Below are 14481 nucleotides of genomic sequence, written 5' to 3'. Positions count from 1 at the left end.
TTTAACTCTCCAGCAGGCGTTGGTGCTGAGTTCCCTCTGTTCCAGCTGGGGACTGAAACCCCCCTGGACACCTGGGAATGCTGATAGAGATGTCAGGCAGGACAGATGGGGGAGTTCTCTTAGAGACCAAGGAAAGGAGAATGAAATTTATTTCTTTTTTAGTTCTCTGAACACTTATTTACAGGAAAGGCATTCCACATTAAATATTCTGCAGATGGCCTCAGTGAAGAATTATGTGTGTCAGTAGATCTGCTTGTCTGCATCTGATAAATGTATATTGTCAGTGAAATGTGAGGCAGCGTGTAAAATCATGCAAAATAAGCTTTCAGTTTACACAGCTTTCTTTTTTCTTACATTTCTCTGTTAAGTTTATACTTCATGGTACCTGACAGTGGTAGAGCCAGAGTAAAATACGGTGTTAAACCCAGTGAGCCATAAAATCTAGCAGATGAGACCATGTTGTCTTTCATCTATGTCTTATAAGGACTCTTCCCTGACTGCTTGCAAGAAGAGGAAATTCTGATTTGTAAAAACAGGACAAAGAAGGTTGGATTTTTTTTAATGTTAGTTCTTTATTTTTTATTGGAGTAAAAAGTAGCATAGTGATGGTGCCGAAGAAAAAAAAAAGAGGCATGTTTGTCTCAAAAGAAGGCAGAGATCAGGGTATATACCCACATGGGACAGGGCAGAATTGGAGAGACATTTCCCAGTGCAATTCCTGTCATTTAGGAAAGGATTTACTTATGAAAAAATTTAGAAAAAGTGACATTTGGGCTGCAGGGAGGAATTTATTGACAAATGCCTCATACAGCCATTCTAACCAAGAACTGGAAGGTAAGGTGTGCTTCTCAGATGCTGCATGTTAGCAAAGCATCCCTGGAGCTGTGAAGGCCATTGAAGTGGCAGAGCTGGGCTGCAGAGATCTGGCCTGTGGCATGCATGTGGACTCCCTTGGATTGTGTGCATTTATTCTGATGTTGTGCCTTTTTAAAAGTCTGCTTGAAGTCAGCAGGTGTTTTTACATATTTAAAAAGGTGAATTATATAATCATGTGCACCAAGGAGCTCATTACTAGCTTCTTTTTATCTGTTTTTTATCTGGAAGAAGCTGTTCTTTTTTAGCCTTGCGACAAATCAGGCTTTCCCTTTGGCATGAATTCTCCAGCAATCTGATAAGGATGTAAGACAACACAGAGTTTTTGTTTGCTGTGGTTTCCCGTGGGGTTTGAGCTGCTCTAAATCAAGCCAGTGTTAAATACAGAATGCATATATGTTCAGAGATAGACTTACAATAGGATTAGAGAGGCCTGTGTGATCACAGCATGGCCCCTGCCTTTGCTCTCAATCTTCTTACAGGCTCATTCTGTACTCTGCCTCAAATTCTGCCTTCCAGCTCCCTTCCTGCATCCAGTGTTTATCTTGGGAGCATTTACTCTTTGAATCTCACAGAACCAGCGTTGCTGGAACTCCCAATAAAGTCATCATGGGTGCTCAACACCTTGGAAAATCTGCTGTTAATGAAGAAATCTTTCCACTGGTAGGCAAAAGCATTGAATGCATGTTCTGTTTAGTGATGTGCTCAACTGACTTGGACAAATCAAAGTGAATAAAATTGAAGTGAAAGTACCCTTTAGCCTAGTGGAGTCTATAAGAGAACTAAATTTATTGTCCTTTCTCTTCTGGTTTTATCCATTCACCAAGAATCTATTCAGAGAGAGAGGAGGACACTGACAAATAGTTTTAGAGAGGATGGAAGGGAGAGGATCTTCATATGTCACTCAAATTCCAGTCCAAATTGTCTGCTTGGTTTTTATTAAGTGGGAAAAAAAACTCACTTGGATGATGTGAAGCACTGCCTTTAAAGCAGAATCTTTTGATTATATTTAGTTTACTGAAATCCATCACATCTATGAATATGCCTGGGAGAACTTTCCCTCTTGCTCCAGTAAATAACCTGTTAACAATGCATGCTGCTCTTTGCCCATAAAGTACCTTGACTCAGATGCAAAATAGGAACCTAACTATGAAAAATGGAGATGGATCCCAAAATCCACATCTGGTTTATGCACCTGATCAGGCAGGGCTGAGTCCTGCCAGCAGTGCCATGTGGAAAGGCAATCCTCCAAACACATATTGCAGCTCAGCAGCTCACTGTGTTGGACATCCCTGGGCTTCAGCAACCTTTTCCCCTCTTATCCTTTCAGTCCTGTGAGCTGCCAGAAGCACCTGACTTCTGCAGATGGACAGCAGAAAAAACAAGGCAAAGTGGAAAAAAAAACATAGAAAGAATGCTGGTGTCTATAAAGAGGAGGGGTAAATCTACATAATAAAGTAGCAGTTTAAAATTTGGAAAAAAAATAGAAATTACTTGGAAAGATTTAATCATAATTCTTTTTAAAATCTGAAGCAATTACATAAAGCCAGAGTGACCAGGGAGGTTGACAAAGGATTTGATGAATGTGCAGCTCAGCTCAGCATTACAGGGCATCTCTGAGGCTGGGCTTTGCTAGCCATGAATAGCAATGAAACCCTCTCATATTCCATGGATTGCTCAAGATAAGCAATGCAAACACAGTCCTGTTCAAGCTCCCAGCCCTCCCTTTTTGGCCATTACCTGGGGATCTTGGCAGACAGACAGACAGACAGACAGACAGCAGTGCTGGCAGTGAGAGGGCATGGCAGGCTCTGGGATTTGTGTTCCTGCAGATCTCACAGAGATGAGCTTGGGCTGAGCCTCTGAATAGCCCATTGCTCTCTCTGCTGTCTTTTATAGGGCAGGACAGGCTGTGAAATCTCTCAGGTATGCAATGTTTAATTAAAAGGCTCTTCCTTCTGCATTTTTGCAAAGAGAACAGCTCTGGCCTGGATTTTCTCTTTCCATCTGTGACTCAGAGCCTACTTTCTTACTTGTGGGTGTGAAAATAATTTGGAAATTAGGTAGCTGTGCAGTCTGTCCAGATACTCAATATTTCCTGTTCCTAACACATGCAGGGATGTGATTTCCACACATCTGGGTACCAAGAGTGCTAGGAAATCACCTCCATGGGTGAGATGGGAGGTATAGAAGATGAAGTTCCAGCAGTTGGTTTCATACCAATTGACTCCATACCCTTGGAATGGCACTTGACTTCATCTGTAACCTGAAGGTAGAGAAATCAACTCTTGTTGAAGCAGTAATATCTTAAATATTTACATTTCTTGAGTGCAGAGGACTTAAACAGAACACCCATCACAAGGTGGTTTCAGATTTCATGGAAGTTCAGAATCTGTGATTTCACATTATTAGGTTGATAGAGAGTAATGGAATTCCATCGTGCATTTTGACCCCAGCTGTTGTATCTCAATCCAGAGATCCCCCCTTGTGCCATTCAGATGCAAAACACCAAGTTAGGTGGTAATAAATGTGAGGCACACAAATGGGAAAACAGAAATTCCTCAGGTGTAGAGTTTGGTGATAGTTTGTGTGAGAGCAGCTCCAGAGCTGGGAATGGATTGTTCTTCATGCAAAGAAGAAAATGAGGTGCCAGGTTAGCATTTGCAGGACTCAAGTATTGGATTAACACAATCACAAATATGATTAAGGGCTAAAAACCAGTGTGACTGTTGAATATTTTCTTCACATTATCTCTCTAACCATTATTTGGGATACACTTCAGCAGTCCAAATTTAAGATGTCTTGCAAAGTAGCAGGCTAAATTCCCTTTATATTCAAAACAGGCTCCTCTGGAACATTATTAATCTCACCCAGTTTCAGTGTCTACATTATTATGAGAAGCATCTGACTATAAAAGTGCCAGCCTCTGCCTCTCTCTGCTGAGAATGAAAGTTTGAGGCAATTACTGTGCAGGTGGGGGGTCCATTGCAGGTATCTGACATTAAGGGAGAAGAAATCTTTCTCTTCTTTCAGCTTTTTCATTACACAATCTCAATCTACCCTACAAAGTAAAATACTTGAAAAATGAGCACCCTTGGAGGATCTGTAGAAGGGACATGAAACCTCCAGGATGGTTTTGAGTATGATGGTTAAACAGTCTTGATTTGTATCAACATAAACATGCCATACATTGAGGATTTGAGGATTTGGTGACCAAAGAATTCCAGCCAAGAGAGATAAAAGTAGCTTGGAAAACTCCCAGTCTTTCCTTATTTGTCCCTCTTTTCAGGGCAGGTCTGGAAATTAGACCCAAACATAATAAATTTGTTCAAGCCATGGCAGTCAAGCAAACAATTAGTGACACCCGTACCTGTTGTCTGGTGTTTTGAAATCCTTTGTTTCAGGGTTTAGAGGGAGAAGGAGAGCTTTATGCCCAAGGGCTTCTGTGTCCAGGCATGGAGTCACCAGACTAGTGATGGCATGTCCATCCTTCTGTATTTTCTTCTGCTGCTGAGCAGAGATAACATGATGGAAAGAACAAAGCAGATTCAGCTTTTCTGCATTTTTTGCTGCTTTGTCTGATTTGCAAGAGTTTTTCTGCTACCTACCCAGTGTTTTTGTTTTTTTTTTAAAGACTTAATCTCATAAATATAATCTCATACTAATAATGGAAGTCGCTTATCCAGATCTGGTAGGTCACACTGGCTCAATGGGGGTGCACAAGTGTGGCCTTAAACCCATAGGAATTCAGAGTCTGAGCCATGTTCAGTATCTTCTGCTGGCCTAAAAGAAAATTTATGGTAACAGGCAAAAATGAGGTAATATTGAAATCACAAAGGAGCAATTGTCTTCTGACCAACAGCAAAAGAAAAGTGAGAAAAGATCAGTGTTCAAATCCTCCTACCTCTGTGGGTCTCAGCAAACCACCATTCCCTTCAAGATCCATGTGAGAGCTCTGCAAAATTTTCAAAGCACATTTCAAGGGGAAACACACAAAGGAGTGAACCAGTGGCTCTTTCTAATACTGCTTTGAGGAATGATTTCCACCCTTATGTAAGTCTGCTACCTCTTTGGATCAGTTTCTCTGTAAATTCATAGCAAACTCAGACTACCTTGGTCAGAAATGAGTGTTTGCACTGAAGCTTTTTACTTTCCTTTTGGGATGTAGCTTCTGTGGAAAGCACATTGATGTTTTAAGGCCTTTTGAAATGCTTGAACATTTCCTGCAGTTCGCTGCTTTTGCACCATCTGGCACCTGAAATCTTCTCATCACCAAAGCGGTTTTAGAAGGCATAATGCAGCCACATTTGTCATTCAAACTAGATGTGATGGGGTCAGTCTTGGGAAACAGGATTAAAATCTTTGTGTAACCTTCAGATTCTTGCAGCCCCTGGTGTGTTTTTAGTTCTTCAGGCCATGCCAGCCAGTATTTAATTGCTGCCAGGAATCCTGGTGGTGTAGCCAGTAGGAGACCATTTAGCTGCTATTGGTGATGGTGTCTCTCAACATTTCCACATTGTGAAACGAATTAACAGTCTGCAGGCCTTAGAATAAGTATTTGGTCAAATTTTGTGTTGTTAGGCTCTGGCACAGCTTCACAGAGTTGCTAATTAATCTCATCAATATAATCTCATACTAATAATGGCTTATCCAGATCTGCTAGGTCACACTGGCTCTATGGGGGTGCACAAGTGAATATGAATTGAGAGTCTGAACCATGTACAGTATCTTCTATGGCCGAAAAGAACATTTATGGTAACAGGCAAAATATGAGGTCAAATGTTGTGTTGTTAGGTGTCACTATAGGACACGAAATAACACAACGTGCACATACTGCTGTTTTTAAGGCAAAAAAAGGAAGTTTATTTCTGACTCTAACATTTATAGATTTCTAAAAGTGACAGTGTATTGAAGGGTGAAAGTGCCCCCTCTCCAATGACACTGGACTGAGTAACAGTCTATCAAATTTCTCTTCTTCCATAAAAGAATGCAAAACAATGAGTTATTTACAGAAAGTTTGTAAGAATGTAAACATCAGAAGGCTTAGAAAATCTTAAAAAATCAGGGCAACAGTTAGGCTAGCTAAGAATAGAAAAAGAAAGAATGATAACAAAGGCTTGTGTCTTGGACTCTGTCCGAGCCAGCTGACTGTGATTGGCCATTAACTAGAAACAACCACATGAGACCAATCCCAGATGCACCTGTTGCATTCCACAGCAGCAGATAACCATTGTTTACATTTTGTTCCTGAGGCCTCTCAGCTTCTCAGGAGCAAAAATCTTAAAGAAAGGGTTTTTCATAAAAGATGTCTGTGACACTTAGCTCTAACTAAAACCTTAGCTCCTCTAAAATCTCTTAGTTCCTTGAAGTTTATGTCTCAATAGTATTAGAGAAGCTCATGTTCTCAGCCTGCCAAGCAGGCCCTGGGGTAGCAGGATGGCTGTAACACCATGGGGTTGCAGGATGGCTGTGACACCCTGGGGATGCAGGATGGCTGTGACACACTGTGCTTCTCTCATTGCTCTCAGGGCAGAGCTGGCGCTGACGCGCATCCAGGAGGATCGCTAGCGGATCACTTTCTGTATTCTTCATTATAAACCCAGCTAACCAAACATTGTGCCGACAATCAATCAATTATTAGTTAACTACTAGCTCTTAACTTCACCAAAACCTACCTATTTATTTTCATTTACTTCAATAAAGCATAATTATCTCTGCTCTCGTTGCTCCCAGGGCGGAGCCGGCGCTGACGCGCATCAAGGAGGATCGCAAGCGCATCATCCTGCCCGCCATCGACAACATCAAGTACAACACCTTCGAGGTGCAGCAGTACGCCAACGCCGCCCACGGCTACAACTGGGGGCTCTGGTGCATGTACATCATCCCACCACAGGACTGGCTTGACAAAGGGGATGAGTCAGCTCCCATCAGGTAAATCTCCTTGTGCTGTCACTTTGGGCAGAGCGGTGTTTCCATCTCGGCTGTCTGAATGGTCACCACATTTCTCTTCACTGAGAAAAGCAAGGCACGGTTCTTCCCGAGAATATTTCTGGGTTTCGCATTCTCTGAACCTCAGAGTAAGAAAAAACAATTCTTATCTCATTTGCTGTGCAAAAGTAGAATGCAAAATGTGGAGATTGTTACCCAGAATGATGGTGGTTTGTTCCCTTGGCCTATCAGGTGTGTGTGTCGGGACTGTTGGCTGACAATCACGAGATTGTGAGCAGGGGAATGCAGCTGAGTGCTGGGCAGATTCAGTTTAGATGTAATGTAATATAGTCTAGAATAATATAGTATAATAAAATAATTAATTATCCTTCTGATAAAAGGACTCAGATACATTCATCTCTTCCCCTCATTGGGGGCAAATATATGCACTATAAACAAACCTACAGGCTTTGTGCAGGAATAACTAAATGAGTCTAATGGCTCCACAAAAGCTGTGGATGTGTGTGCTGCCTTTCAGAGCTTCCCCACAATGTACACAAGTACTCTGGCTCTGAGTGTGTGCTTCAAGCACGAGTTCTGGCCATTAGTAGGAAAGCCAGGATCCTTTTCATCTAACCTTTTATTTTCCAGTGGGCTCTGGCCCATTGTGTGCAAGAGAAACAAAGGTGTTGTGTGTGGGATTACAATGTGGATGGTTTCACTCCTGTTCTGTGGGCAGTCTTGATCATCTATCTAAACCAGAGCTTCCCTGGAGCATCACTAGGAGCTGTGTTTGAGAACTGCTCTTTTTTTCTTTTCTTTGTGGTTGTTTTGGTTTTTTTTTTCTTTTGTTTTTTTTTGGGGGTTTTTTTTGGGGGGGGGCAGTTTGTGGTGGGTTTTCATATTTTTTATGTTGTTTTTAGGGGGGTTGGGTTGGTTTTTTTTTGTTGTTTGTTTGTTTGTTTGTTTGTTTGTTTGTTTGTTTTATTGAGAACTTTGCGCATGTTCAGAGTTTTCCTACTGGTTGAATTTAAAACGAACCCACATCAGACCATGTAGTCAGTGCGTCAATTTACTTTTCCCTACAAGAGAACATTGTACATTACAGGAATGGAATTTTCTGGTGAAAGGCCATTACAGGAATTGTGAAGGTGTTTCTGAGAATTGTTACAGTGGGGAAAAGTGGAACTGATGTGAAAAGGTCTTTCTCTTCCCTCCATTTGAAAATTCACATCTCCAGTGCAGATGTTTGTCTAACAGCTCCTCTGGGACATATTGTGCTGGGTTAAGGGCACTGCTGTTACCAACTCTAGAAATAAATGCTAAAAAATGTGAAGCCTAAGTATGCAGTTTAGGATGCTCTTATTTTTAAGACTTCTTAAGAAGGACACAAATTGCCAGCTTAAAGTCATCTTCATTTTCTTGTATATTGGCATCATCTTAAAGCAAGCTGAAACTCTACTGTATGGTCCCAGTGTGGGCTCTGGCAGAGGAGCAAAGCTTGAGTTTCCAGATCCTGGAAAGTTCAGCCAAGCACTTCCAACAACACACCCACCTGAAAAAAATGGCAGTGATCTTTTGGAAGTGAAAAGACCCTAACACACTGATCACATTTCTAAGTGATCAGAGAGATGGGGCCACCTCACAGAATCCTCCCCTCATGAAGAGTAATATTTTAATCTGTATTTCACCAAGTGTTGCAAATTGTACTCAGGTTCATTCTCATGCTCTGTGACTGCAAAACAGAGCTATACAGTAATATTAACCTTATTTAATGCAGGACAGCACAGTCCATCATCACTGACCTTTTGCTTGGCTTGGAACCTCAATAAGCAGGGAAGTAATTACTTAGGAAATCAGTTTTCCTGGATAACATGCCCTGCTCGCCTCACATTGTTTTAAAAGTGCAGATGTTTTATACCTGTTTCACTCAGCCCTGAGAAAGTTTATTGATAAAGGAAAATTAATCATCCAAAGCTTTCACTCCTGAAAGGTTTTGTGCACTTCAAGACTCACAATTTATATGTGAAATCATTGTAGTAATTTTCCCATGGATTGCTCCAGTATTTCAGTATCTTCTGTTCTGGAGACAATGATCACATAACAGATAAGACTGAACTAAGAGGTTAAACCTCAGCAATAAAGGGCCTGATTTACCATGGACTGCCCACAGATTTATGTTCAGGCTCTTGCTGGTGCCATGCTGGCACTGAGTTGGGCTGACACAGGAGTGAACAAACTCAATCCAAAATCAAAAACTCAAATCCAAACCCAAGCACTGAGCAGGGTTAAAATCTAATGCACATAAGTAGCTGGCTCCCAAGAGCAGAGGCATCCACATGGAACCATGAACACTTCCATGACTCCCTGGGCACAAGTTCTCTAAAGGCAGGGATTTAGGAGAGCAGAGCATCTCCTTTATGATCACACTGTAGTGTGTGCTAAGGGGCCTCTGAAGCTCTGGCACCTGGATGGATTTGCTAAAGCATTTGGCTGTTGTGTTGTTCCTGCCAGTGGAAATATAATGTGATTTTGTGGCTTTTAAGTGATATGCCAGTGTAATTATGGTAGTGGAAAGAGTGACTGTGTGAGTGTTATTGATGAAAACAATCAGGAAGTCTGTCCTTAGGGCTAAGATTTGAAAGTGGTCATGGTCATCAACTTACTAGCTGTGGAATATTTAAAGTGTGTTTTCAAAAGGAAGGCAAAGTCAGGCTAGTGAGCAAATTTTTAAAAAAAAATCTCAGATGTGACTTGGTTTGGTACAGGTTTTGGTTTTGCAACCAGCTTCCCAAATCACATATTGCCACCATGATTCCCATTTCAGTCCACATTGCAAGACAGAAACTGTGCACTTTGATGGTGTTTGAATCCATGTGCTTGTCCAGTGCATTCAAAAGATTTCAAAGCTGCTCATCAGCATGAAAACTGCAAATCCATTTAGTCCTTGCTACCACTGTCCCTCTTCAGGCTTTGTTTGCCACTGTTTTCAGCAGGCAGTGGGTTTGGTTTGTGCCTCTCTGTGTGTTTTGTGAAAAAATCTGGTAACACATAACCCTGTGGCAATTTTTGTGGTTGGTGTAGCTGAATACTTTCCGCCAGATCTCCAGAGGGATTAAAGATTTTCAGCATTAAAGAACATGTGTACCCTGGTATCAGTGAGTATCAAGCCCTGGCATTTCTCATGTTTGCACTGTATGAATAAATATCATCAATGTGCAGAATTGGGTGAGGCATTTGGAAAGCAGGGTCCAATTCCTGTTTTCTTCTGAGACTACACAAAAGATGTGCTTCTGTCCTAAGAATTTTTCTGTTTTGAGCCTGATCCTCTAATTTCTTGAACACTGACTGTGATTCTACTCAGCCTTGCTGGGAAAGAGCAGCAAGTGTCCCTCACACCAGTGGCTCATTCATGGGCAGTCATGTCAAGTGTGCACCATAAAATGTCACATCAGCTGTTGTGAGCTAAGTGACAAAGGGGACTTGGCTTTGAAGTGCTAACAAAGGTAAAGAAATAGCAAGAACAAGGTGTCAGATTTTGTAAAGATTTCTGATGCACTTTAAAGTCGGTTCTTTCTTCCCCCCCACGTTAATACTCTGAACTTCAGAACAATTGATGTTCCCCGAGCTGGCTTCTGCAGGCAATCCATTTTCCATGTTTGACATTTGAGATGGAAGATGTCTGTAAGGTGAAGATTTAAATGAGGATTGTTATTTTGACACGCTGTGTCCATTGCGTCATTTTCCGTTCGTGTTCCTGCGAGCATGCTGCCCAAAAATGTCCTTATCATCTGGCACCACACTGTGCAACAAAGGGTCTGTTTCACAGGGCTTCTCAGGAATTTGACTATGCCTTGAAACAAGCTGGGTTTTTTAATACATGCTGTATCTTTTTTTCCCTGGGTTTTGGAACAGCCAGGAAGGTTTCTGCTATTCTGAACTCTGGCTCTGACTTGTCTTCCCTCACCTGCTGTGATTATGATGGACTGCTCTGCATTTGATTTCTTGATCAGCAGCCACTAACATGAGAGTCATTAGTCAGCCTCACCCAGCCAAGCACTGCACAGCTTTCCATTTTATCTTCCTCCAGCAGCAGTGGTGCATTTCATTGTTGCATATGTTCTCACTTACTGCTTTAATATGCCATAACTTGCTACCAGTAGGGATGTGCATGTACATGCACTGCATCAGCTGCTCCAGAGAGTGCCAGTGCCTTGCTCATGGACATAAATTAGAGTTTCATGTGCCCCCAGTGAAGTGTTTTGTGCTGCTGCTTCTATCTGAGACTGTGTGTGCCCATCTCGTGTGCAGTAACAATAATGATGAAGGCAGTCTGAGCCCTCACTGCTCTGGGAAGAAATCCACCTGAGCTCAGGAGGTAAAGTCTTTCATGATAAACCATGCTGCCATGTAATAATAAAACTGGGGAGTGTTTATTGACTGCTCACAGCCATCTTTTCAGTTTCTGGTTCACAGGAGCCTGCAACAAAGCAGATTTGCTTTTATTTGTCCAGGTTCTGATGGGTGTCCTACCTGTTCCAAAAAAATTTACTTCCACAGGGCATCAGAGAGTTATTCTGCATCCCTATTTGCTCTGCCTTTCTAGATGAGCATTAGCTTGTCATTTTTTCTTTTTTTTCCCTGTATCTCCTGAGCAGCAAATCTGTCCTTGAGTTCTGTTCTCAGGGCCTGGTGTGACTCTTTCTTGCAGAAGACATGAGCTGTAAGAAAAATAGAAATACTTCTTCAGGTACCCTGCAGGTTTCCCCACTTACATGTCAGACCAAGGCTGAGGTGCTGCTTAAGAACCTGAATCAAAGAAACATCCTGCTGGGAGAGGTGGAACACTCAGAGATTGAATGTGTAATTTGAAACTCCTTGTCTCTCTCATTATACCTGTATATATACATTTATGCTTATATATTTATTTATGGTTCTATTTGCCTTTGAATTTATGTGTTTATTGTGAGTGTTTGTCAGTTTTCCTGGAAATTGCAGTTGGCTGCTCAGGAAACTGTTTCAAATTTGACCTGATTGCATTGTGCACATATGTACATATAAATATATATAAAAATAAATATACATAAATATGTGCTGGCCTTAAGGCAGGAGAGAAGGATGCATAAGGCAGAGGCAGACTGACTGTACCATGTGCAGTTTGGTCCCCATCCCTTTCTCCTTCACTGGTTCTTGGTGAAGCCCCCAGGGGAAGGAGGGGGATGCACCTGGCTGGAGAAATGGGTGTCAGCACCTGCTGGAATTTTACCCACAGAGCTCCTGGGGCTCTCACTGACACAAACCAGTCCTGACTCAGACCTGCAGTAAATGCAAATGCTTTTCTTCCCTGGCCAGCGTGCCCCATCCCATGGCAGGCACTGCCCTCGCACACAGGGCAGGGAGGGAGAGTTCACCACCAGAAACCTCTCTGTGCCTCTTCCCTTCCCCAGGGCATTCCCAGAGAAATGTTTCCCTCATGTCTCCCCTGCTACAGCAGTGCTGTCAGGTAATTCCCCCAACCTGACTGCGCTGTATCTTTCTCCAGTGCAGAATCAATACAACTCTAGGCTGCATTTTAAGCTTTTAGCTGCAAAACCCATTTTGCTGTGTTTCCCACATTATCCTTTGAGTGCTCCTGTTGATCATAATTAATCCTTATAACATCCTCCACTGTGTCAAGGAATATTCCACAGATCAATTAAGTTTCACAACACCTTTGAGGTGTTGGTTAAAAACAGTACACTTCTAATTCCTGCTTTCTCCTTCTGGAAGTGTCTCTGTTTTACTAGAGAGTGCATGATTGAGGGGAAAGGTTTTTTATACAAAGCAGGTTCATATCTTGTGCTCTGAAGCTGGGAAGTGCTGGGGGCACTCAGATTCTCAGGTGAGCAGGGGGTAAGAGGTGCCAACACAGCTGCTTTTGCTCATGTGGCCATATCCAGCTTTCTGCTGCACTGTACTAAAAGTGGTGGATGGACTGGAGTATTTCAGGTACTGGGAAAACCCAGCTCTAATCGCAAGTGAGGGCCTGGAGCTTAATTCAAGCACAATTTTTGAGAAATGTTTGTGCTATATCAGTGTGACACTGTGGTCCAGTATAAAACTATAAAAGCTGGATGTGGTTCCTTCTGTCATTGTTCTGCTGTTGTTGCTCACTCCTGAAAACATTTTTTTTCTGAAAAAGCTGTGAAAGCTTGTGAAGTCTATATTTGAATATATATAATGAGAAGGAATAAACCCTAGAAGGGAGAGAAGGAGTTGCAAAGACTCAGTAGCATTTGTTTGTGAGTAATGATTACGTAGTTGCATCTAAAATGTATTTCCCATTCCTGTTCAATTTACAACTGAGGGTTTTAATGGACAGAGCCTACAGCTGCAGCAATCCATCCCCCAGAGGGAGAGATTCCAGCACCTGACAGCAGCCTGCAAAGCCTGGCAGTGCCATTCCTCATGGGAGCATCCTGCTGCTGTAAGGAGCTGCCTCCAGAGCATTTTTGTGGGGGAGACAGGGCTGGAAAAAGAATGAGTCTAAGCCCAAACTAGCATCTCAGTTTTGCAAAGCAGTGATGCCTTGATCCAGTGAAGTTTGTGCTTAGTTTTGACTACATGAAAAGGAAAATGAAGAAAGTGGTGTGTGTTTCTCTCCCTCACCTCCTTCCCTCTTTTATCATGGGTAAAATTTTAAAAATATACCTGAAATATGCCCTCCAAGGCTTATTTCATTGCAAACGTACTGAATTTCCTTACCTTGGTTGTGTCTTTCTTTCATTTTAGTTCCTAGACCCAATTCATTCCTTGTTAGCCTAAGATATGCTTTTCAGTGGTACAAGATGTGAAATCAAGATGCATGTAGGATATGTCTCATCCTGGGTACAGGAGAGCTCTCAGCTTTTTTAGGCAAATCTGTTTCCAGGCTTGGCTCTGGGAAATATAATCAGGAAGATGCATTTCATCAAATAACTTGAATTTACAAATGCAAAGATCCTGGTGTATAAATATATGCATCAGAGGATGGAAGTGCCCAGCCAGGAGTATCCTGTGTGGTTTTTTTAGAGCTTTGAGACCACTTCTAACTAGAGAATGATTCAACAGAAAGTCTTCAGAAATTACAGCACAAACAGAGAAGAACTGGAATTTCTTGCATACATGAAGTGCCATGTGATTGATGCTAATAGATAAATTTAGAATATAAACTTGGAAACAAAGAACTGTTTAATCTGTGCACATTTGTTATGAGCTGGGGTCTGTAAGAGCTAATCAATGGCTTCATTTTCTGCTTTGATCTCTCTGTGCAGGACACCAGCCATGATTGGATGCTCCTTTGTGGTGGACAGAGAGTATTTTGGTGAGATTGGCCTGCTGGACCCTGGCATGGAGGTCTATGGAGGAGAAAACATCGAGTTGGGCATGAGGGTGAGTAACACAGAGACTTTGTGCACGTGCAAAGGGGAGCTTGTGGCCCAGCAGAGCTGCTGTCGGACTGATCTGCTGTTGTGCTGGAGAAGTTGATGATCTGGAAGTGACAGTGCCAGTAAATGAATGTTCCTGGCCTTGTGAGCCTTGAGAGAACTGAATATGCTTTATTGGCTCACCCTGTCAGTGTTTGAGCCCAGTGAGAAAGGTTTTCCCTTTTCCCAGTCTCTTTCCTGGTGCAAACAGCCTCTCTGAGTCTCCATGTGCTCA

General features: G+C 42.2%; 1 protein-coding gene across 1 annotated transcript in view; it reads left to right on the top strand.

Moving 5' to 3' along the window:
* GALNT9 (polypeptide N-acetylgalactosaminyltransferase 9) overlaps window positions 1-14481 on the top strand; it is a 130753-nt gene that overhangs the window by 52488 nt on the left and 63784 nt on the right. The window contains exons 5-6 of the mRNA XM_059485333.1: window positions 6607-6804; window positions 14094-14211. Coding sequence (XP_059341316.1) covers window positions 6607-6804; window positions 14094-14211 — 316 coding nt within the window. The remainder of the gene's footprint in view (window positions 1-6606; window positions 6805-14093; window positions 14212-14481) is intronic.

The sequence above is a fragment of the Ammospiza nelsoni genome, chromosome 18, assembly GCF_027579445.1.
Source record: "Ammospiza nelsoni isolate bAmmNel1 chromosome 18, bAmmNel1.pri, whole genome shotgun sequence".
NCBI lineage: Eukaryota > Metazoa > Chordata > Aves > Passeriformes > Passerellidae > Ammospiza > Ammospiza nelsoni.
Note: the sequence above shows the minus strand (reverse complement) of the source record. Positions and strands in the feature narration are given on the sequence as shown.